We start from the raw sequence: 26,158 nt of genomic DNA, 5'->3' as shown, positions 1-26,158 counted from the left end.
GTTTTAAAAATTTGACAAGAGGCTTTGATTGTGTGCTGATATACCGTACAATATCACCGGGACTTATCACTCTGCCTCAGCGAGGTGTTGACATGTCAGCAGACAAAATTTGTCCAGATTAATACAGACAGATATGTTTGGGTTGCTCAGCAACAGGTTGGTTGTGGTTGAGATGTTGAACTAAATACAGGGACATCTCAAAAATTAGAATATCAAGAAAAAGTTCAATATTTTTGTCACTCTTTTCTGAAAGTGAAACCCATATATTATATAGACTCATTACACATAGAGTGAAATATTTCAAGCCTTTATTTCTTGAAATGTTGATGATTATGGCTTACAGATAATGAAAATCCAAAATTCAGTGTTTCTGAAAATTAGAATATTACATAAGATCAATAAAAAAGGTTAATTTTAACAGAAATGTCAGGCTTCTGAAAAGTATATTCATTTCTATGCACTCAATACTTGGTTGGGCCTCCTTTTGCATGAATTACTGCATTAATGCGGCATGGCATGGAGGCGATTAGCCTGTGTCACTGCTCAGGTGTAATGGAAGCCCAGGTTGCTTTGATAGCAGCCTTCAGGTCAACTGCGTAGTTGACTGGTGTCTCTCATCTTCCTCTTGACAGTAACCCATAGATTCTCTATGGGGTTCAGGTCAGGCCAGTTTGCTGGCCAATCAAGCACAGTAACACCATGGTCATTGAACCAGCTTTTTGTACCTTTGGCAGTGTGGGCAGGTGCCAAGTCCTGCTGGAAAATGAAATCAACATCTCCATAAAGCTTGTCAGCAGAAGGAAGCATGAGGTGCTCTAAAATGTCCTGGTAGATGGCTGCGTTGATTGTGGACTTCAGAAAACACAGTGGACCAACACCAGCAGATGCCATAGCAGCCCAAATCATCACTGACTGTGGAAACTTCACACTGGACTTCAAGCAACGTGGATTCTGTGCTTCTCCAATCTTCCTCCAGACTCTGGGACCTTGATTTCCAAATGATATGCAAAATTTACTTTCATCTGAAAAGAGTTCTTTGGACCACTGAGCAACAGTCCAGTTCTTTTTCTCCACAGCCCAGGTAAGACGCTCCTGAACCAGAGATGTTGTCTCTGGTTCAGTAGTGACTTGACACGAGGAATGCCACATTTGTAGCCCATGTCTAGGATTCGTCTGTGCATAGTGGCTCTTGATCTGCTGACTCCAGCCTCAGTCCACTCCTTGTGGAGCTACCCCAAATTCTTGAATAGACTTTTCTTGACAATTCTCTCAAGGCTGCGGTTATCCCTTATGCTGGTGCACCTTTTCCTACCACACTCTTTCCTTCCACTCAACTTTCTATGAATATGCTTGGATACAGCACTCTGTGAAAAACCAGCTTCTTTAGCAATGACCTTTTGTGGCTTACCCTCCTTTTGGAGGGTGTCAGTGACTGTCTTCTGGACATCTGTCAAATCTGCAGTCTTCCCCATGATTGTGTAGCCTACTGATCCAAACTGAGAGACCACTTAAAGGCTCAGGAAACCTTAGCAGGTGTTTTGAGTTAATTAGCTGATTAGAATGTGACACAATGACTTTCTAATACTGAATTTTTTCACAATATTCTAATTTTCCGAGACACTGAATTTTGAGTTTTCATTGTCTGTCAGCCATAATCATCAACATTTCAAGAAATAAAGGCTTGAAATATTTCACTCTATTTGTAATGAGTCTATATAATATATGGGTTTCACTTTCTGAAATAAGTGACAAAAAATATCGAACTTTTTCATGATATTCTAATTTTTTGAGATGAACTTGTAATTGATAGAGTTCAAAATATCTTTACCATGTTCTGGTTGAAGAACAGTTGTTTGAATGCAAAATCACACTTGAGAGCTGCGATATTAGCCAATTTCAGTGGGTTGCAGATATAAGCCTGAAAAAACATGATATACAGTAATTTGTTAAGTGTAAAATGTATTTGTGAAGCACAGTAAGAAATTGACTGCATTGTTCTCTTGGCTAACTCCAACCCTTTAATATGCTGTTATCTCTCTCTATTTTTCTCTTATGAATGACCTCTTTTGGATAACTGTGGAAAATGATCGGAATACTGTGTATGCTTTTGTTTACTTTTTACTCATGTAAAAGCTTAAACCACTACTCACTTGTCCTGGTGATTTTTGGGATTGGATACTGATGCTAGATCAACCTGGGGCTTCACTCAGTGGAAACTACAGGCTTAATTATCATCCAAAGCTTTTTAAAACGTTGCTTGTCTTTTGTCAAGGCAAACTGGCAAATACAATGTCAATAATTGGTAATATGAGTACTAATGGTACCCCATCAGTACCCTGAGAACTGTTTTCCATAGGTTCATCCCAGTATGTGTGGGTGCTTTTTTTTTATTTTATCAAGCAAGGATGTTATCCAAACCCTCACAGACAAACCCATTCATTCTGTTTAAATGTTTTACCTATCATGGACAGGCCTGAAGCCAGAGTGCATAATGTAAAAGATATGAACTCCTTTGGCAGGCGCTGTTTTCACATGGTTTGTTTAGGGAGTCAAGCTGATTCAACTCCCTCTTTATATCCTTATTGAGCACAGAGAGAGAGAGAGTATCATTCACTGCTTTATGAGGAAATGGATGCTGATAAAGATGTTCTTATGACACTTTCAGATGGAATTCAGCTTAATGATGTTGCACTGCCAGTGTTGTGTTTTTACTATTTTCCAATAAAAAATGAGTAAGGATATAAAATATAAAATATTGGGTTAAAAATTGTACAAAATAAAAATGGGCAAAGGTTTAGCTCAGTTGTCAGAACAGGCTCCCATAAATAGAGGCAATAATCATCAGCGCTCTGATTACAGGATCAAATCCAGATGCTGGTGCTGTTTGGTGTCCTGCCTCTTTTCAGTTGTCCAGTTAAATTAAAAGAAAATTAACCTAACAGTAAATCCTATACTACTATAACTGACTTCTATGTCAAAACATAGGACATCACACATTTCCAACTCTGCCAACACAAATCTGTGAGTAAAACAGACATAAACACAAACATTTCATGTGAAATTACTAGAAAATGTGGGGTTTTAAAGCAAACCTTGACTCATGGTAAGAGGCACAATAAGATGGTTGTCTTGATATGAAACTGCATGAACAAAACTATCCAGAATGCAAAATGCAGAGTAATAAAAACTTTACCAACAAATCCAAAGCTGTACGTGTGTCTATAATGTGAGTTTAAGTGCCTAGTTTCCTCAAACACACTATATGGACAAAAGTATTTGGCCACACCTGTTAATTATTGAGTTCACATGTTTCAATCAGAAAATCAAGCATCAACATTTGTGATACAAAATGGGCTGTTCTGAAGAGCTCAGTGAGCTTAAGTGGTACTGTGGTGGATGCCAACTTAGCAACAAGACGGTTCATGAAATATCATCCCTGCTGGATATCTGCAGTTAACTGTAAGTGACATTACATGAAAGCTGAAGCATCTAGGAATGGCAGCAATGCAGCCAATGAAGTGGAAAACCAAATAAAACCACAGACTGGGATCAACAACTGCTAAGGTGCATGGTGCATAAGAGTTGAAGAATTCCAAACTCCCATTGGCAACAATGTAAGCACTAAAAACTGCAGCGGGAGTTTCATGTAATGGGTTCTCATGGCTGAACAGCTGCATGGGAGCTGCACATTACCAAGTCCAATGACAAGTGTTTGATGTAGTGATGTTAGCACACTGACAACGGACTGTGGAGTAGTGGAAACCTGTTCTGTGAAGTGACAAAACACGCTTTTCAGTTTGGCAGTCAGATGAGCAGTGCCTGACCTCATAAATGCTCTTCTGATTGAGTGGGCACAAATGTTTTGCCCTACAGACTAGAGTCCACCACGCACTATTTCTTTCTGATGTTAATCTGGCCTCAAGATGACTTTATGTTATCACTTCACACCAGAGGGCGCATGAGGGGCCACACCCACTCGTGTCATAATAATGCAGCACGTCATGCCAAGCTAATCTTACTCATTCATGGATCCTGTTATGTAATGTTAAATGACAGAACTTTTGGTGGTTGAATGTATCGACCCACAGTCTTGGGAAATAAAAAAGCTGTAAATTATAACTCCACGCTATATTTCTCTCTAGTCCTCAGCCCTCCTGCTTTCACTTAAGAGTTCCTCCTTTCATAAACGCTGCAAAAAATATCAACCTCGGTCATTCAATTAAGCTTGTGCCCAAATCTTTCGTCAGTTTAATCATGTAATAAAAAGCAAAAAAAAAATGGCTTACATGAGTTACTTTTAAGCACTTCTGTATAAATAAAATATGATTTCGCTGAAGCCTATAATACGCCTGAATGTTTGGCACAGACTGATATTTTTTACAGCGTCGGACCTCAAGTGTCTGCCCCTCCTGCATCATTAGCCTCCCGCGCGCTGCTCTGCACCTCCCCTCCCTTCCTCTTTCAGTCTCTCACGGTTAGTTTCCCAGCAGGACCAGTCCCTGTCAGACTACCTCCACACTCACTCACACATTATTAACACACACCCCTGCTCGGACAGCAGCTGTGCCCACCAACAACCATGGCTGTTCGGAGAGGTTCTTACCTGTTCCTCGGACTTTTTGTCACCTTTTCCACCTGGGGAGGTAAGTAGCCGCACGAGGAACAAACTCCCTCACGATACACCGCGAGAGTTTGAACTGTCATTGGTGAGACATAGATGGTTTATGCTAGCCCAATAGTTTGTGTACATTTTTACAGGTAGGCGAAGAAGAAACACAGCACGAGAAATAAAGTTGTATCATGTTCGTTATCAAAGTAGGGCTAATTCATTGTGGGTGATGTAGGAAAAGCAGAGATGGATTTTATATAGCGTCATGAGGTCTTTTGACAGTGCAATTCGGCTTTTGTCATAGATTTGAGCCATGGGGGTGATTTATTAAACTATGGGAACTTTGGAGGCTTTATGTTTGCTGTTTCCTGTATATAAACTGTACCTCAGTGTAGGTGGTACTGCTCCTGCACGCTGAATGGATGTGATGTTGCACAGTCCTCTGTTGCTTACATTACTTTTAAGTTAAAATCTACCAGAGGCAGTAAACCATCAAAGTCTGCAGTGCTGTGTTTTTGTAACCTGGGTGAATGTTTATGCTAACCTGGTTTCTTAAAATCCCCCTAAAGGCATCCCAGCAGGTCACCACACAAACTAACTGAAGGTTATAAAAATGTGACAACATCCAGGAGGCTCTAAAGTGCAAAACTTAACTGAAATGGATTTGAACTGAACTTTATTTGATAGGTAACTGCAGTTTAACATAGTCTGATTACAGTTTCACTTGTCCTATTCACTATTTATTCAGTCAGAAAAGGAGCTGTATGGTTTTAAAAATGTATGATGCATGACACTCAAAGCATACATACCCTTTAACTGGTGTAAAAGACTTGTGGCGAGCATGAATGCTGCTCAGTTCTGCCAAACAAAAATGTTAGTCCAACTGAGTAATATCTAATTGAATTTCCTACAAGTAGGCATCACACTTTGCTGATTTGCATGCTAGGTATGGTTAGTTTGGATAGTTTGCTGCATGTATTTTTAGCCACTGGCATGCACAGAGGTCCGGTTGTAGTCAGCAGGCTCAGTCTGCTTTCTGTCAGCCCCTGTCTGTTCGGCATGTTTCCACCTCACACAGAAACATCCCCAGTCAGATACAGCTCTCACTGCACAAGTTTGTACTTAGATCTCTGCATGGAAAACTTTCATGGTTTAATTTACAGTATCATCATTTCTTTTTCACTCTAACTACTTTTTATATCAGAGTTTATAATGACAGAGTGGGATAAGTGTATTTATGGAGGTGTGAGTGTAGATTTATAGGTGGTGTTATGGGGCTATCTAGTTCCATTCCACAGGACTTTTCATTTAGTGTTGGTGCTTTGATTGTTTGGTCAACCATAACTGTTCAGTGCCCCCACCCTTCCCTTTTCTGTAACACTGACTGCAGCATGTCTTCACCTCTCCTTACCCCTGCTTGTCTTTAACCACATGAGTCTTTCCTGTGCCTGTATTGTGCTGATCTCCTTTTTAAGTTCAGCCTGATGAGCATTGGTCATGTTCTCCAGCCCCATGTCATGACTCACACCTGGCTGGACTAATATCTTTCACCTCCAGTGCATTTCTACCCTGTCATTAATTAAATATTTATTAAGCATTTGGTCAGGGGATATTATTTGAATCTCATTAAATAAGCCATTGGATATTTTCTGTGGAGCTTCTTCACCTGGGTTAGATTTAGAAGTATGATTTTAAATTGAATTATACATCTGCTGTCGCTGAAACAATTCTTCTCGACAATACAGGCCGATGCAAAAAGACATGGCATGTTGTTTTTTGGTATGTTTGGTTTACAAGAATAAAGTTTTGAAATGGCTAGAAGTACTTCCAGATTCTGTAATAAAATAATCAAAATGACAAACAGAAGAAGTATATATTTATTTAAAGAGGCTAGTTACAGAAAATCATCCGTATTTTGGCTTAATCAATGAGGAAAAGTTGATAGGGCTGTATAGTACATCACAATATATGAAATATTGATACAGATCTGGGTCGTTTAAAGCAAAATATAAAAAAGTATTAAAATCTCCTTTTTAACCAGTGAAGGCAGGAATTCTTTTACCTTGAACAGAAGTTTTGAATAGGTCCCAAATGCCTCCATATTGGCTGTTGCTGAGGCTTATGTTTTCAGGTAGCTGTCTGTCCATTATTGTGAATGCAGTGTCTCATGTAGGGTTTAATACATTTCCTTCAGACTTGGCGCAAGGGTGGACCGGTTAGATTTTGGAGGTCTTAGACCAATGGTCAAGCTCATTAGAACTGGGGATGAGTATTGAAATCTGGTACCTACATAGTTCTGATACCAACACATCCAATACCTAGTGTACCTACGTACAAGACAGTTTTCATTGCTTCAAGGAAGGCACAAAATAAGTAATGTGAAGAAGTTATACCTGTTTCTTTTACTTATATGTTCAGTTGGCATCTTATTTTTGAATCATTTATGATACTGAGATGGATTTTATTCAGCTGCCAACTTTAAGAATACTTAATTTTCTCTTAAACGTAGCGATTTAGGCACTGTTTAGTAGAGGTGGGAAGCCCAAGTGGCCCACAGTACGATATTATCACAACACTTGTGCCACGATACGATATAATTGTGGTTTTAAACATTTTGCAATACACAGAGTATTGCAATACCATATATTGTGATATATTGCTGTACAATTTTTCAACTGTTTAGCTGATTTAGCCTTAGCCTTCATTTTTATCATATTACCACAGTATTTTTTTTTTCATGCACTATTGCAAACCCCATGTTTCATATCCGTGTTGTTCGTGCCCTGTCTGCATTCCTAATGTCCTTTTCCTGGTGCTTTCATGATGGTTGTACAAAATATCTCCTTTCTCGTAATTTGAAAAAGATGTATACTTGGCGGAAGATACGATAGAATTTATCGACGTGCAAATTATCGGGATACTATACTGTATCGATTTTTCCCTCACCCAGTATTGTTTAGGCACCGGCACCTTTTAAAAATGATCAATTTAGCACCGGTATTGGAAAAAAATCAAAACAGCACCCAACCCTAATCAGAACAAATGCTCATTCCTTAGCTAAATGACATCCAAGCTAAATGCTTCCCTGGTGGCAGCCATTGCTACCCTCCCTCTCCCAGAACATTATCCAGTATGTTTTCAGACCTTAGTTTAGAAAGATGGGACGGATATGAAATCTGGCTGATCCATCTGCTTTGCAAGGTTAATCAATCATGACTCAAGGATCAACTGATTTGGGGTATTTTAGGTCAGAGTTCATTGGGCCTCATGGGCAGCCCTTGCCTTGGATATTTCCAGAAATCACACTACCACAGAAAACAACACAGCTTGTATTGACTCACGGCTGCACGTTCACTGTCTGGCAATTGGATGCCTCATGGAGACACATAATCATTATCACAGTCGGTAGTTCTGGTAAGATATAATCTGCATGCCTTTATAAAAAAAATCTGCATTTTTATCGTTCCTTTTTTATGATTAAAGATCTGTACAACTTTAAAATGAAAACATATTAGATTTTTTTTATTTTGAATGAGGAAAAGGGTAGTTTACGTGTTTTATTGTCAGAGATTTTAAATAAAAGACATACTTCTTTAAATTCCATCACATTTATAGCAGTTACAATATCATTAAAAAATTGTGATGAATCATATCATGAACCTGCTAGGTATCATGTCGTGAGTTAAGTGTAATGTTCCAGCCCTAAAGGTTTATTAATCAACCAATCACACCAACTGTAATCTGTTTTGAGCAAACTGTGCTCCACGTAAAGCGCTGAGGTAATGGCTAATACTCTCCAGTTATAATCTCAGTATTTGTTAAACTCACTCTGCTCTGCTGTATCTACAAAGACCTCTTTGAATAATGGGACTACAAATGTGCTCCATTGTTTCTTTGCTACCTCTCCTGCTCCGGCCCGGGGTGACATCAGAGAAAAGACACACATGCTTCCGACCTGTGGCGGTGACCCTGGATAGCCAAACTGTTCACTTCCTGTGACATCCACTAATCAAGCAGGACCAGAGAGCAGCCACATTAGACCTCACTCATTTAAAGGTCATCACTCTGTGCTCTGTGCTTCAGTTTCTCGTGCTCAAAACAACTGCTGCTCTTCAGAAGAAGTGAGCTGGTCGCAGACAATAAATGTCCTTGTTGTGTCTTGACCGCATCGTACAAAATTGAAGTAATCTGGCAGAAGATCAGCAGAACGGGCTGGAAATGAAAGTCCCTAAATTCAGACCTCTTCCGGCACATGTCCACAGCAAAGACTGGAGCTGTTTCATGACATGCATATGAGCAGCTGTGTCTGGAGCAGGTTGGAAATTGTTACAGAATAAGAGTGTTAAATCTTTTTTGGTGTTCTAACACTGAAGGCTGTTGGTGCTAGCATATTAAATTTGCAAATATATACAATTTATCACCTCTGGGGAGTTTTCAAGTGGGCTGGCCCCATACTAAAATGTGACGTCAAGACATTTCTCGACCACTGAGTCAGAAAGCATTGTCATGGATACTCATGGACACGCACAGATAGCTCGTGCATGGCTTCCCCGGTCTCTTAACCCTGTGTTTCACGTCTAATAAGGGGAAAAGCCCCCAAAAGATATCTTTCAAAAATAGCATTTTGTCTCTGGACCAAAAGCATTTTTGCACTGGACATCATGGCAAGTTTATGCATCCATGCTATAAAGGTATTATCAGAGAATAAATGCACTTTAATGGAAAACAAAGTGCTTAGTGTCAAAACAAAACAGAGTCTAGCTGAGTGGAAGTAATAACTCATGAAAAAGCATCATTATTCATTCAGAGCTGACTGTTGCAGTATACAGTATACTCCTATATTTGAAAATATTACATATTCTTTAGGTCATCTTAGTAACCAGCTGATGGAAACAATCCGTGTGGATAAAGTTAATCATGGCACATGGTGTTTTATCTCTGTCCTGACATAAAGCCCAGAGCTGTTCAGGCTCTCTGTTTATGTGTTCCCATGCAACAGACTCCTCGGTCTACCACAGAAATAGCAGCAGTGCAGTCCAGCTCTGTGTTTAATCCAGGGCATGACAGTGCAACATCAGTCTGAAGAAGTCTTCAATTGTTTTGGTGAAATCAAGGTTATTAAGATTAGTGAAACATAGTCCAGATCCTGAAGGGAAACCTGGACAGGAAACAGAACAAAGGCCACATGATATTAGTTCTGTGCTACAGGAACTCAGAGTGTAAGTGATGTTAACAGTATGGCAAAGGACAAATGTTAACATACCGAAGCATTGCCCGTGCTATTGTGGAATTTGGACTACCGTGTAGGTTTGCTGCAAAGATTTGATGTTTGAAATCGATAAATTACCCAATATTAGGCCTCAAGGCCACTCATAAGGGGGGATAAAGGGGAGAGCTTTCCAGGGCCTTGCCAAATTCAGGGGCCTATGGAGGTCAGCAAAGTCATGATCCATTGTAGAGGGAAGCTGAGATAAACATATGTTATTAAAGTAAATAATATATTTTAATCCATTTATGCCATAATATACAAGTTTCTTTGGAGTGTAAATCCATTTTCTTAAAACAGAATCAAAATGGCTTAAAGTGGCAAAAATGAGTTATTAGAGGCAAAAAAAATGGGGGAAAATGGCAACATATGGGTTAAAAGGGGCAAAAACCAGCAGACAGATGGCGAAAAGGGGTTTCAAGTGGCAAAAATGTGTTTACAGCGGCAAGTGGGAATAACAACAGTGAAAATCAGTTAAGAATGGGCAAAAATGGTCCTAAAAAGTGATAAGAGGGGGTTAATAGTGGCAAAAACTGGTCGACAGAGGCAATAATAGGCAGAGAGTGGCAAAAATGGGCAGAAAAGGTGGTGAAATGAGATTTTAAAAGTAGCAGAAATTAGTTAAAAGTTACAGAAATGCATCAACAGATAATGAAATGGGATTAGAAAGTGGCTAAACTGGGAGAAAAGGGTGGTAAAATGGTAATGAAAGGAGAAAAAAATGGTTTCATGTTGCAAAAGTGAGTGGGAAAAAGTGATGAAAAGGGGTTAAAGTGTGGCAGAAGCTGAAAATGGCTTAAAAGGGGAAAAAGTTGGCAAAAATTGCACAAAATTTATGAAAGTGTCAGATAATAGTGGCAAAAATCTGTGGAAAGGTGGTTAAAAGGGTAGAGACGTAAATAAATAATTTGATAATGTGTCACAGTTTTCAGCTCCAATAGCGAAGCATCTTTTTTATTGGATTTCCCTGCGGGGATGAATAAAGGTATTGTATTGTAGTGTATTTATCACAGCTGGGGATGGCCCATTCTCTGGGTCTGTTGAGGCCAAATCTGTGGGTGGAATCTGTATCAATATCATTCAATGTCACCTGCATCATGCCAAGTTTGGTATCCTTATAAGTCTAAAAGCTATCTTTCTGATGCAGAAGTGACACTTTTACGACTTTTGCATACTTATTTTCCCATTTTGAGCATGGCACATACATTTCACTCTTTTTCTCTCATATCAAAGACTTTCACTTTGGGCTTGTGGTAAGATTAGATTGCTTTGTCAATAATGACATCAAGTCACTGTCCAGAATCAAGGGGCCTTTCATGCACCATTATCCAGTAAGCCACACTGCAATCACTGTTTGTGGACTCAGCTGTTGCTGTTCTTCAAAACAATGTAGCATGGCTTTGAAAGATGAATGTCAAACTCTAACTGTTATTTTGTTGTCATGCTTGGAGGTATTGCTTGAGGTATAAAAAGATTTTTCAAGGGCACATAAAAAACATTTTTTAACATGTGATGAAACAATGATAACAACCCTCCTGACTGTACTCTCAGATATTTTCTGATGTCATCCTCAAGGCTGGGAGCTAAAATACTGATATAAATGTCAAATGTTTTTATTCCTGGTTGCATGCTGTAGGAGATTAGTTAGTTAAACAGTAAAGTCTCTAGACAGTACTTTAATTACCAGACAATTCAACAAATTTGTGTTTTTTTAAATTGATTTCAGCCTGTTAAACTTGTTAAATGCTGTGTCAAAGCCAGAACGGTATGGGGCTTTTCCACCATGACTTTTGGCTGTGCTGATCCAAACCAAGCCACGCTGATTTACTTTTCCATTTTCTTCTCAATCCCCAGGTACTGTGATATTGTACAGCCTAAATTTCAGGTATCTCTCACACTCATTTGTCAGCAGCCACAAAGACAGTTGAGAGTGAATTATTCAAGGAAAATCCTGACTTATTTCAAGTTCAAACAACATAGCAGCTAATGTTAGCATTAAGCCTCTAAATAGGAAAGGATATACTCTTATCTATAGGAGGCAAGATAGCTTATTTAATGGCAGGGCTGTACGTGGTGACATATATGTTACAAATGCTACCAGAAAATTTGTCTTTGCTACGAGGTTGACACTCTTTATCACACAGGTGCTATGACAAAGTGAGAGAGGTGCATGCATGCCAGACGTGCAGATAAGACTTTAGGTTTTACTTGTTGCCACAAAAACTCCAGCCCACTTTGATTTGAGATTTTAAATCCATGCCCAGTTCATTTATTTTACATTTCTGGCACATTTTAAATTCAAGGGGAATGTTATTTCCTCTCACCATGCGTAATCCTGCGCGTCTGGAGAGTGAGCGGCCACGCTCTGCAGCTGATACGATGGTGAGAGAGTGGCCTGCAGCAGCTCATACGGAGGCTAAGGGCCGTGTCTTTACCCTAACAATGCACATAAAGTTTATGCAGCGTGTGGCTGCACTGATCTTCTCCTCCATGCTCCTCCCTCATCTCCGCCATCCGCTGCTGTCTGTCTGTCTCATATCGGACCTGTATGAAAAATCCAGACGTGGATTTGTTGTTAACCAAACAGCATCAGCTACAATATTAGTGAAGGGAAGTTGCATCGTTTTATACATTAACCTTTGGTCAGAAGTTAGCGCAGACTGAGTGCTCTGTCCTCTCACTAACAGCCAACTCTGTGACTATCTGTGAGTAATTGGAGAGGTTGAGGAGAATGAAGAAATAAGCTAGCAGATACTCGTTTTTAACATTGTCTAGCCTACCTGCCTTAATATAAAACTTGGGATTAAAGCAGCACTCCTCCTAAACATTTCATCATCAGGTTTTTACCGTATAACTCCAATAGTACTGCAGGTTTTAATACACTGTGTTAGAGAGAAAAGAGGGATCTGTTCATTTACATTACCTCTATAAACATCAGAACCCAGTGTGATTGAATATGGACCAAACTCTAACAGTGTTTAATGAAGGTCTAACAATGTCAGAAATGTTTTCCGATCACTCTGAGTATAAGTAAATATATAAGGGGTGTCCAAACTATGGGCTGTGGGCCACCTGTGGTCCTTGGTCCTTTTGAATTGGCCTGCAAGAAATCCATTGAAAAGGCCCACATAAGAACATAAAACTTTACTCTAGTTCTTAGTTTGACTAGGAATGCACAGTATTGGGGTTTATACATGAGATATTTACAAATTACATTTATCCGATATCAATACCAATATATAAATGTGTAGACCTAACACTTCAGTCCTTGAAACACAGTTTAAAAATGAATAAAGAAACATACTTCAGAACACATTAAAGTTTAAGTAAATAGGATACACAGAAAAAGACTAAAACTGTCAGTAAACAAAAAGGTGTACAGGAGCAAATAGCAGCATGAATGGAGCTCATTTGCTCCTCTGTCTGATCTATCTCAAGGTCTGATTTCCAAATCATACTGCTCTAATCATCTTCAAGCACCAACATTTCTATAAAGTTAGTCAGCTTCTAGCAGTTTGCTTGTTTTGTGTCTGAATGTAGAGATGAACCATCAGCGTCCCTCTTCTCTGCTGCATCCTAAAATTCTTGACAATGATTGGCTGTTTGCTTTGTTAGACATTAACAGAGAGCTGTAATTTAGGCTGTTTTGTTTTTTTTTGTTTTCAAGTACATTCACTTACTAAGCATATATTTTGGTTACAGATGTAACAAACATTTTATATATTGTGCTACAGGTTTTTTGTTCTTTTTTGTTCTGTGCTACAGCCTCTTTGTCAACTATTGTCAACCTCTGTAGCACCAGCACAATGGGCAAAAAAAAGTTAACATACAGCTCTGAATGGTAACAAATGCAATTCTCGCTATGCATACTTTCTTAAATAATAAAAAAAACGTTGTAGATGTTCCAGAATGGTGGTCTTGCTAGAATTCCATCGGTTGTCTAGTATGAAAAGTCACCTCAGACTCTGTTCATTTATCATGTAATAAATAGTCCTGTATAGTAAAGTGGCTTTTCTTGGGTTTGAATAAAACTTTAATACCTTGCATTAATGTTGTTTGCTCTAGTGTAGGTTTTAAGTGCAATGTGAGGAAATGATAGGAAGAAGAAAACACACCCATTACTCATTGGTCAATGTGTGTGTGAGTGCTGAAAGTACCAGAAAAGCTGTATTTGTTTTCAGGTGTTTTTTATGGGAACGGCTTCTTGATGTCCCAGCTGAACTGAATAATGGGCTGAAACTTTGCACTGGGGAAACTGAATTGTAGACGGTTCATTTTACTGTTTGATCTTCCTATTGCTGGAATAACATCCATTATCACCATTACCTTGGTCAATATAGCAAGCAGAGATGGAGTGGGCGTGTGGGGCTGTTCTGGTGGAGACTTTGTGTTGTTGTCATCGGGGCCATTTTGTGTGTTCGCCGTGTCTGCAAATGTTTGAATAATACAGAAGAAGCAATCTGCAGCCAAGCCGTGCTGATTGATATTTTAACAACAGCGAGCGATCCAGCACCTGTTTACTCTCTCAAAGGAAGGAGGGAAAATAATATTCAGTGTTGTTTCCTTTTTGCCTATGAGAGCAAAGAAAACACTACGCTTTGTTCACAATTTGTCCCAAAGAACAATCGCTTTGGTTGTTTTTATGTTGACTTTAAATGGGCAAATACATATGCTCTGAAAGTAAAAACTCACATTTCTTTAAATAATTGCTCTCATTAAATTTCTAATTTATCAAAATCTGTCTCAATTCAAAGCCTGTAATGATAACTTTCAACACGGTCTGGTGACATAATATTAAGAGCTGCTTAGAAAGCCTAAACACAATATCAGCCTTGTCTGCAGATGTGTGATGAAGCTTTTCATTTGGGAGCCATACTGAAGTGCTTGAACACCCACTGGACAGCTTTAGTGTACTTTGATGTATAGCTCTATATTTAGCTGCAGGCTAAAAAAAATCTACTCATATCAGAAAGTTTGAGCTTGTCTCAGCAAACACAGCATCTGCAGCTCTCCTCTGACTGTTAGTAGCTCCCATGCTAACAAGCTTTGAAGTCAACTGATCAGACCGACAGCTGCTTACACCTGGTATCCCCACGGTCCTGAAAACTCACTCCCCAGGGGACCCCAGACGCCAAGACACATATGACCACATAGACACTGCAGCACAGCTTAATGACCTGTTGTCATCAGGTGTTATTTTAGTTAAAGAAGTGTCGCTGTTTCACTGCTTGTGTCAGTAACAAACTATAACATCTAAGAGCGTTTTCTAATGTACTACATCTGTGAAATATGAAAGTATGCAATTACTGACATTCAAAATTATTAGCGACCTTTAGAGCTGACCTTTTTCTTGAGCCATAGCACAAACCCATTTACACACAGTATTAAAACTGCGGTGAGTGTTGAGCTGTCACTGGAGAAAGCATCCTGGCAAAAACAAAAGAAATCATTTTAGAGTTGAGAAAAAAGAGTTGTTGATGCTCAAAGAGTAGTAGAAGGATATGCAGAGTTAACACAGGGTTTCCAAGTGTTAAGAACCGGAGTGAGAAGTTTCATCAAGAAATTCAAAGAGAGCCACACAGTCAAGAACAAGCCTGGCAGAGGTAGGAAAAGAAAGATTTCAAAGACTCTGGAAAGAAAACTAGTAAGAGATGTGTCTAAAGACCCCAGAACAACGGCCAAGACGCTAGTGAATGACTTAGCCAATCAGGAATTGTAGTCTCAAAGAAGATCATCACAGGAATGGACTGTGATGTTGCAGACCAAGAAGAACTCCACTTCTGCAGAAGAGACACCTTCAAAGCCAGACTAAAGTATGCTAAGGACAACCTGGAAAACTATTTTGCAGACTGAAATCATGTCCTTTGGTCCGAGGAAACTAAGCTAGAGCTCTTTGGACATAGAGATGTTGCTTATGTTTGGAGAAAAAGGGGAGAGGTGTATAACCCAAAGAACAACGTCCCCACAATGAAACACAGCGGTGGAAGTATTGTGCTGTGAGGATGTTGGAACTGGGAATACTGTGGAAGGAATCATACAGAAATAAGGATATGTAAAGGTTTAGAAAGAAAACCTCCAGCAGTCAGCAGCAAAACTGAGTCATGGTTTGCTGCTTTGACTCCCAACATGGCAACGACCCAAAACATATGTGGCTCCTGGTGAAGAACTACCTCCAGAAGACCACAGTAATCTGTAGTTTTTTTTTTATATAAGGTGTAATTGTAAAGTGCCAATGTAAAGTTATCAAAACATTTCAGTACTGTTATACTTTTCAGAACTATGTTTTAAACTATAGATTCCCTAGTACTTTAATAATTTAAAGTAAGGCTGATCAATATTTTGGTTATCAAAATCTGCCCATATCAACTGTAAATATTTGCGCTACCAACAAGTTAATGGAGTTTTATGGTTGGACCAACAGACCTACGTGAGCGGAAGTCTTTTTCTTCATTCATCATCATTCCTTACACTTTATAGTGTGTTTTGAAGTCTGAAATTTGTTTATTTGCTGATCCTCAAATTTTAAATTCTGTTTTTATGGACTGAATGTTTTGGTCTTAACTCCTTTTAAATATCTGTATCAGTGAAAGCGAAAAATTAATGTGAAAGTATCTGTATATTGGTTAACAGAAATCTAGTATCATTCATCCCCAACACAAAGTGAGTGGAGTTACTGTCATGTTGTTTTGTGTTTTTCTTTATTTTGCTGTCTTTGTGGCCATGCTTCCATAGACAGCAATGCCAATATCACATAAGGACAAGGACATCATGACGTATTTGTGCTAAGCTGCTCGATCAGGGGGACAGCTGTGCTTCAGCATAGTGGAGCAGCTGGCCCTGGTGTGAGCACATCCTCAGACAAGCAGTATAACCTTTGTGCAGACCAGGACATCAAACCAGTCAAGAGCCTTTGTTTGACTGGCACTGAAAAATGTAAAAATTCTCCAGAATGACCTGTCCTGGATTTTATTTGTGACCTTAAGCCTTTTTTTAACAGCGGTGTGAGAGGTCCAAAGGCCAATGTGCTGCTTACATAGACACAAACAGGATGCACAGGGTCTTAGTGAAGGTTTCAGCCTTAAAAAAGCAGGATGTTGGCGTTGCTCTCTGTGTGATATATTGTATTCAAAGCGAAGTTCACTTGACAAACACTACAGGATTGTTTATGCGAAATAATTTAAAAGTCACGAAGAGTTGGTTTATAAAGCTGGCTGTAGTGAATTAAGCTGAAATGTCGCTATCAAACTGTCAGGTCCTGCCTGAGCGAGGCACTAAACCTTAAACTGTTTCAGTGGTTCAACATCGCAGGGTTCTTTACAGCTGAGTATAAATGGGGAGCCAATATTCACAGAGCTGTTAACTTTATTAACACCAGAATCACTTTATTCTTGGATTGATCCCCTTTTCTTGTATTTTGTTAGTTTCAGATGTTTCTGTTTCTATTTCAGTTTGTCTGCAAACATCAGAGTGCAGTGAAGTTTCTCTCTAATAAGTGAAAGCCCACATTGGGGGATGCTTTCCTCAAGTTCATCCTGGGTCATAGTAGCAACAACAGACTGGCGCTGAACAAGGGTGTTGAATATTCTATCAGTCCTGAAATAAACCCTAAATTCAGTGCCTTTTTTTCTTGTTTAGACAAACTGAGAAAGCTCTCATCAGCCAAAAATATCAACATTGCTGCGGTCACTGGGGAGCTGACGTTATGTAAGCCGTAGTGACATGCCAGAGAGTGGGGTTAAAAAGGGCATGAATGATCTTTAGAATTACAGTAATTTGTGTCTATATTTTATTAGTACAAATATCCCTTAGAGAAGTGCAACCAAATTACAAAAAGCATTCAACTTGCTGTTTTTTCTTCCCCACACTGTCTGAATTTTTTGCATATCTTTCTAACTTTGATACATGAAGGTTAAAGTTTGTGTCTGACTATTATGATCGCATCTCTTTTTATATCCCCAGTAAGTGGACTGATCAGCTGATTTTCTAAGAAAAGAAGTGGAGTTCCAGTTTTGAACAGAGAGGGAGGGTGGTGTGCTGTGTTGTTGTTTGTAGGATGCAGGCAGTCTGTAGGTTTAAATAGGGTTTTATCCAGAGTTAGACTCAGCACAACCAAGGAATAATCATATTCTGAAGGTGTATTTAAGTTCAGTCTTGTCATCAGTGAAGAACTTTTAATATCAAATTATTCAGCAAAACTTCAGATCACATCAGTAAAACTTGGTATACGTATTTACATGCACAATTCAGATTGTTATAGATTGATGAGGCCATTTCACAAGACTACCGTCCTTTTCCTGGTATATAAACATTTATTTTTTATTTCCATTTATTGATGGATGTGATAAGGTTTAAATTTTATTGTCACAATCTATAAACAAGTTAGCATGCTGGAAAATAGTTATTTTCTGACTAGTGAAAATATAGACATACTTCTCAGCTCTGTACATACAGTATTAGCTGACACAACATAAATTGTCTGGTTTTCTTTCTGGCTTTGTTCTATGCATTTATGCTGTTTGAGTCAAAGTCCAGCATTGGAAACTATAGAGCATTCACAGAACTCTAGGCCACTTGGGAACTGATTGAGATGTATACCTACTAGAATGATTTGACCCCCTACTGCATTAGCCAGGCTTGTGGGTCCAACTTCAAGAAATTCTACACAGTTCAATTTCAGTGGAAAAAACATGTTCACATTTATTGTAAAGGTCCGGTTTAAGAGGAACTAACAAAGTAAATTGTTTTCTCATATCATTATGATAATATACTGACTAACTCTAATGCCCAAAACTAAAGATTTAACCCCCTGAGACTGACGTTGTTTTATACAACAAGAAAAGACACAGGTTACCAAAAGAAAGATAAATGTCAAAGTATAAATCATAGCCACTTACTTTTTCCTCTTGCAGCATGCTGTGTTGTTCTAGTGACGCTATACAAGCCTTCATAGCCATTATAGAGGTCTGGAAATTGGGTGACTTTTCAGGGTCTGTAAGATTAAATTCACACAAGATTAACTCTGATATTGACCATCTTTTTATCCATTATTTCCTCCATTTTCAGTCGTTTCTGCCACTAACGGTTAATGCTATCCACCATACTGTTTAGTCACACGGGCTGTGACAACCAATGGCAGGCTGTTGCCCTGTCGTATCATGCTTTGCAAAACTGCATGTCTTAACGCTCAGATTATGCAGGACTCTAGGTTATAATGGAGAGAGAGAGAGTCAGAGAGCCTGTGATGTACCTGCCAATTCAAAAAATGCAAGGACTTTTTATGTGAATATGTTGATATTTTGAAGACTTTTTTTGCCACAGAATGATTATTTTGTCATTTTTGGTCCCCAAGAGATGGGAGAATAAGTTTGTCTCCCCACAAAGTCTTGGTCATTATTGTCAACTGTATGTCACACATAAATACCTGAGTGTTTATTTCTGTCTGGTTTTTTTCATTTGTCTTTATAGTCCCATAACTTTTTAAAAAATCAAGTGATATCATTGCAGCACACATATCCCTAAATCCCAGTTTGTCCTGAGAATAGTATGTTTAGAGCTTGATGGTGCAACGCAGGGTTGATGTTTTATGAGCTTTTGAGACAATAAGTGGTAAAAATAGCTTAGTGCTCAGGATTAAAAAAAAAAAAATCTCTCTGCAAATTCACAAAATATTGGCTTTAAACATTAGTTTTAGTGTTGGCTGCTAAACCTTTACTTAAACTAAAATTGCAGCTGTATTTCTAACAGAGATACAAAATTAAACGAGCAACCCGAATATGTGGGAGGTAAAAGCTTCAACTATGGAAAAGGATGTTTATTTTTTATCACAGCAACTAAGGGTACAAACAATGTTAAATGCCTTTTTCCTAAAGACATAATTCTTATATAACCAACTTTGGAAAACAACATTTCTTTGTTTAAAATGCATGAAGACAGATTTACCAGTGTTGAGAGCTGACATGTCGCCATAAAAATGCCATTAATGAATTTTTTTCTCTTCGCTATGTTTCAAAGGCTTTTTTGGCCCCCTAGATGAGCCAGCTGTGCCTTTTTGTCAGTCACATTGACTCCAGTGTTGTGTGATGGTTTCTACATTGTGGCTGAGCTTTAAGAAATAGTGATCATTCTTGGGCGTTGCATGGGCGTATTGAGTTTTGCCAAAATGTTGAAATCGACACCATTCCCACTGTCACACAGGATAAGGGATTACGAAGTATGGGCCATATGTGTTTCATAAAATGCAACCAGGCAAATACTCATTAACTTCACTGATGTTTCAAAACTCCCTCTTTCTGAATTTGTGAGAATGAATGTCCATTGGGAACTTAAAAGCCTCACATGACATACAACTACTTTGTTATAAGTTGCAGGATGTCTGCTGTATTCCACTTATCACAGTCTTCATAACCAGCTCATTTCTTTGTAAAACCATCATGTATCTACATAGTTTGGCTATTGGAATTGTGAAAAACAGTTTTTATCTTAATGAGGAGGCTTGATCTGCCCTGTAGGTGTAAATATTTTATAGATAAAAGATGTAACTGATGATCAAAAAAAGGGGGGAAATTATAATGATAGTGAACATAGAAGGACAGGAAAATTGATCATTGAATTAATCATAGAATCAAACTTTGTGACGTGATGATCACTAGGGATACACAGACATATCTGTTAAACATTGGTATCAGCTGATGTAGTCCCTTCTGACAAATATCAACCCATCTGCAAAAAAATGTGTCATGAACTGTTGTCAGTAGATGTTTATCTGCTGTGTTATATCAATTCAATGCTGGCATCCAGCGCGCCAAACTGCTGATTCAGAGAAAAAGTCTTTATCAGGCAGAAGATGCATGTTTAAACATGAATGGTGAATGACTTGAGCTTGTATAGCGCTTTTCTAGTGATCTGACTTCTCAGAGCACGGAGGATTAGGCTACATTTACCCATTCACACAAATTCACTTCAGATTCACACACTGATGACAAAGGCTGCTATAGTGCACTCAGAAAGTATTCAGACCCCCTCAACTTTCTCACTCTTGTTATTCAGCAGCCTGATGCTACAGTCAGAAAAAAAAGCCTTTTTATTCGCATTAATCTAAAATCAGTACCTTATCAACAAAGTAACAACAGAATTTTAGAAGTTTTGCAAATTTATTGAAAACAAAAACTCAAGTATTCATATCTTTTGCAAAAATTCTTGAAATTTAGCTCCGGTTCCTCCCATTTCTCTAGATCTTTGCTGAGATGTTTCTACACCAAGATTGGAGTCCAGCTTTAGCACATTTTTTGATTGGACATGATTTGGAAAGGCACACACCACTCTCACGACTGTTCATCTAAACGCAGCAGATCTCAGAGTGGAAAAACACGCTAGAAACTTTCAAAATAAGAACAGATTAAACTTCTGTTTAGGTTTAGGGTAAGGCTCAAGGTAACAGTTAGGATAACAAAAGTTAAAAGTCAAAAACGTGACCTTCAAAACCTGATTACAAATCTTTTATAAAGCCGAGGAGACAGTCTGCTTACAGGGAAGAGGCTTGAAAACATTCAAAAATGAAGGCAGTGTAGCTTACTTAGCTCCATTAGGTGCATAAACTAGAGCTTTGTAGCAAACATAGCTAAAGCAAAGCTCACATAGCAGCCATGTTAGCTATGTATCATTGTTATACGCGTAGCTAAGTAAGCTTTAGTTATGTTTCCTAAAATTCACGTTGCTAAAGCAAACTTACCTATAGATAATGTAGCCAATGTAGCTATGTAGCTAATTTAGCTAAAACTAAACTCAAAAAGCAGCCATGTAAGCTATGTAGGTATGTTATCCACATAGCTACATTAGCTTTAGCTACATTTGCTAAAGTTCTCATTGCTAAAACTAATTTAGCTACACTGGCTTGCTTATGTAATGTTAATGATGTAGCTAGTGTAGCTATGTTAGCTTAAGCTGTGAAAAAAAAATCTAAAACCAGAAATACAACCAGATATACAGTGTCTCTCTACACAGTCCGTCAGAAATGTACGGTCTGCAGTCAGGCCCCTCTCAAGCAATAGGGGGAAAATGGCCTTGATAAGAGAGGTGACCAAGCACCTGATGGTCACTGTGACTGAGTTCAGAGATCCTGTGTGGAGATGGGACCCAGAAGGATAACCATCACTGCTGCCCTCCACTGATCTGGTCTTTATGCCAAAGTGGCTAGATGGACACATTTCCTCAGCGCACCACACATGGAACCACCCAGATTTTTATTTTGAGTTTGTTCAAACATAAAAACAGATGAAAAAACAGCCCTGATTTTCACAAGTGTTGCATCTCTTGTGATGAATACTTTCCCATAGAACAACCCCTTAATTGGTTGTCAATTTTTTTAAGTATATAGCCCAATATGTTTGAAAACACATACCCATTTGTGCAGCAGCCTCTATGCTGGTGGTTTCATGTATTCACACATGTTAATGTAATGCTTCAGTGCTTAATCCCACTGATGCTAGTGTAAGGCTGTAACATTGTTGTAACAGTTAACAGTTGCATTTTTCCAGTTATAAAATATCTCAGAGGTGTGATCACCTTTATTTCTGTTTGATCCATAGAGTTTATTAACTCATTGCCATCCAGCGTTTGGAGTATTCTTCTTTTATCTTTTCATCTTTTGCCATTTTCTCCTCTGCTGTGGAGAGTCTTAAGTCCTCCTCACTGCTCCTAACACTGTTTCACTTCAGGGCTTTCTTTAAGGCTTAAAAGCTCTGTGAATATCTTTTATCTTCAACAGGATCTGGTCTTAACTTCAGGGGTAAACTCTTGGAAAACATCATGATTGTAAGAATATTCAGAAAATTTCACCAATAGAACTATTTGTACTGAGGCTTTATGAAAACAACCTCTGTTGTGTGCACAAATCATTTCTGCTTTTGTTTCTGTCTTTAGATGAGGAAAATGTTGCTCTCCACATGAGAATAGTGTGAGCTGAAGCTGTCTACCTCAGGCTATTTAAGGAATAAAATATAATGAGATCATATGATCCAAATTAAATATAGTTCCACCTCCCACAGGCTCTCTCTAACAGCAAGACAGATACACAAACAGATAAGCACACATGTTGCATTAGATTTATTTTACCAAAGGGCCTTTAAACTCAGAAGAATACCCCATCCTCTGAAACATTTATAAAATGTCAAGGGGTTGTTATTTTTTAATTTATTTCCACTTGTAACAGTAGAAAGTGTAAAGACCTGGCACAACAGAGATAGTTATATGGGTCTCAGCTGTAGGAGAGGAAATCCGTTTTCATCTACTCTCAGACTTTTATCTCCAAACTTTTGTCCGATAAGCTTTTAACATGAGCATCCACAGAGCTGCAGGACGTCCAGCCAGCAGATCTGAGACCCTGGGAAGCATCATGAAGACATTAATGCAGCAGAATACAAGATGTGAGAACAGAGCCAGCACCTGAGGAAACATGTATCTGACTCTGATCACATGATAACTAAGATGGGCTGCGAAGATGAGTTAGACTTTTTGTCTGACCCCTGATGTGGGAAAGATGTGGTTTCCAGACTTCAGTAAGAAAAACACCTGCAGAGCTGTCGCGGTGCACATGGAGTCGTGAAAAGCTTACTGTGAGATTGATTTTATCCAGCATGATATACGGTCATGTGTGTGTAGTCATGAGGGCAGTTTATAGCGGTCAGGATAAATAGCAGGCATGAGTGTACTTTACATGAGAGGTGATGTGAAACTTAAAACAGATATAAAACCAGAGCACTTATGGCATCGTCAAACTTCTGTACCTCCAATGGCTCCCTCTTTTTTCTCTAGTGATTTAAAATGCTGCATAGACAGTCAAACCAATGCTAAATTATATTTGCAGTATTATGTAATGATAAAGCTGTATAAAATATTTGAATGCAGAAGAATGCAGAACCATCCTCATCCTCCCTTTAACTCTGCCTCTGTGTTTTATGCATTTCTTCACCTATCGTCTCCACTGTCAGGTCAAACACACAGAGTCCTCTCTGTTCTACTGCAAAGTCTCACCAATGTGAGAAAAACACGCTGCCTAGGCAAGGGGGCCTCTCCTCATGCCCTCTGGTCCTCTCAGTTTTTTAGAGTCATACATGTGCTGCTTGTTTACCAGGAACTATGGCTAATTAATGGAAAGGGAAGCTTTATTGCTAATAACTTGTCATCCCTCTTGCAGTGCCTGCAGCTGAGTCGGAGTCTTAAAGGCAGACTTTATGTATTGAATGTGTTTGGTGGACAGCTTCAGACTGACAGCATGACTGCAATATTTACAAAGAGTCACAAGTATAACACAGATGGTCTCACAGCCCTTGAAAATCTCCTAAAAGGGTACCAGTTTGGATTGGTTTGTAAGGCAGGGTCCCATTTGCACAGGCTGTGGTCATGGGACCAATATCCGGTCTCAGCACTGTTTGGTGCATGTCCTCCCCCACGATTCCTGTCTTTCTTCAGCTGTCCGGTCCAAATAAAGGACAAAAAAAGGCCAACAAAACCCCCCTAATAATCTTATAAAAATAACAGAATGCTACAAAAAACGGAAATGCTGAGCGAACAAGTGAAATATCATCTTCCTAGCTTGCGTGATGAATCTATCCAACTGCTAGTACCAAATATTAATACTTTGATTGTGAGGAAGTGCAGAGACCTTTTTTGGGTAATTGTATTTTTATTTAACACATTTTTAAATAAGTACTTTTACTTCTACTTAAGTTCTAACCAGAGTAACTGTACTTTTACTTGAGTACAGTTACTCTTGTACTTTGTCCACTTCTGTTGACTACACAGTAGCACATAGATAGATAAATACCACCAACACATCCCAAAACAGCAAAAACTGCAGTGTTGATATCTCAGTCGATTTTTTCCTCCCAAAATGTAATTTTAACTCCATTCTGATTGAAATGATCTTCAGTGTTGGGGTTGTTTGACGGTGTTAAGCCACCAGTGTCAGTTCAACTCTGTAAAATCATCGACTGATGTAAGCTCTGCCCACTGCCATCTCAAATCTGGAGGGATGTGTGTATTGAGTTTCCCATCATACCATTGGGCAGATTGTTTTGATCTGTTTATGTGTATAGCTGTGTTTGGATGTTGCCAGTGATCCCTGCTGGGGTTCTTCGGCTCATGTTTCTGCTGGAATGTTGTTTTTTATGTGTGATACATTTGCACCATGTGTGAAGTTATCCACTGAGTTAGAGTTCATGCCTGTGACTTAAGTTAATCCTAGCGCAGGGGTTCTCAAACTTTTCCAGGCTAGGAAACCCATACAGGGCAGAAAATGTTCCAAGGACCCCTACATAACCCTCACACTGATTAAACATATGGTAACTGCCATTTGTACTCCTGCTGTATTTGAAACTCTTCAACCTACATACAAGCTCTTGTCCAATTGAGTGTGGCTTCTTTCTTTTTGCGATCTTTGAGCAGCCAAATTAGAAGCCCTCTGTACTTTTTCTGAGGTTGCGGTCAGGTTCACCGTCCAAGTTTTTGTTGGATGTATTCCTCACCCTTTAGTCGGAAAAACTCTGTTGTTTTGTTCTTAACCTCTGCATGCTTTGTTATCTAGAGGTGTCAAGTAACGAAGTACAAATACTTCGTTACCTTACTTAAGTAGAAATTTTGGGTATCTATACTTAACTGGAGCAATTTTTTTTCAGTCGACTTCTTACTTCTACTCCTTACAATTTTCCGCAATTATCTGTTCTTTCTACTCCTTACATTTTAAAAATAGCCTCGTTACTCCTATTTCATTTCAGCCTGTTTTCATTCTGGCTTGTCATGGTTCAAAAAAAAACACACAAAACCTATCCAGATAAACCGCGCCATCTGGATAGAGTGAATTTGATTGTGGTTGGATGAGAAGTATAAACATAATACCATTCCGACACCCTATTGGTTTGTACGTGATCCATCTCACTTGTGCACATGACACAAATTGTATCACACTCCAGCAAGGAAATAGCAGACGTGTGGTGCATCCCAAATTTTTCAACATTAACATTTTAATATAACATTATAGTCTTTATGGCCTTTGGAAAAATGTTTTTTGGGGAGGTGGGGTAGTGCACTATAGGCCCCTGTGGCGCTGCCTAAGCTTTTGTCCTTAATGCAGTGTTTTTCCCCCTTACATTACTTTTACTTTTATACTTTAAATAGTTTTGAAACCAGTACTTTTACACTTTTACTTGAGTAAAAAGCTTGAGTTGATACTTCAGCTTCTACAGAAGTCTTTTTAAACCCTAGTATCTATACTTCTACCTGAGTAATGA

General features: G+C 38.8%; 1 protein-coding gene across 4 annotated transcripts in view; it reads left to right on the top strand.

Annotated features, from left to right (window-relative positions):
• The first annotated feature begins 4,464 nt into the window (after window positions 1-4,464).
• Window positions 4,465-26,158, top strand: part of mcamb (melanoma cell adhesion molecule b) — a 65,929-nt gene continuing 44,235 nt past the window's right edge. For all 4 annotated transcript variants that reach the window (XM_041805889.1, XM_041805880.1, XM_041805864.1 and 1 more), the window contains exon 1: window positions 4,465-4,643. In XM_041805889.1, coding sequence (XP_041661823.1) covers window positions 4,580-4,643 — 64 coding nt within the window. In that variant the 5' untranslated portion in view covers window positions 4,465-4,579. The remainder of the gene's footprint in view (window positions 4,644-26,158) is intronic.

Source organism: Cheilinus undulatus, linkage group 2 (assembly GCF_018320785.1).
Source record: "Cheilinus undulatus linkage group 2, ASM1832078v1, whole genome shotgun sequence".
Lineage (NCBI taxonomy): Eukaryota > Metazoa > Chordata > Actinopteri > Labriformes > Labridae > Cheilinus > Cheilinus undulatus.
Note: the sequence above shows the minus strand (reverse complement) of the source record. Positions and strands in the feature narration are given on the sequence as shown.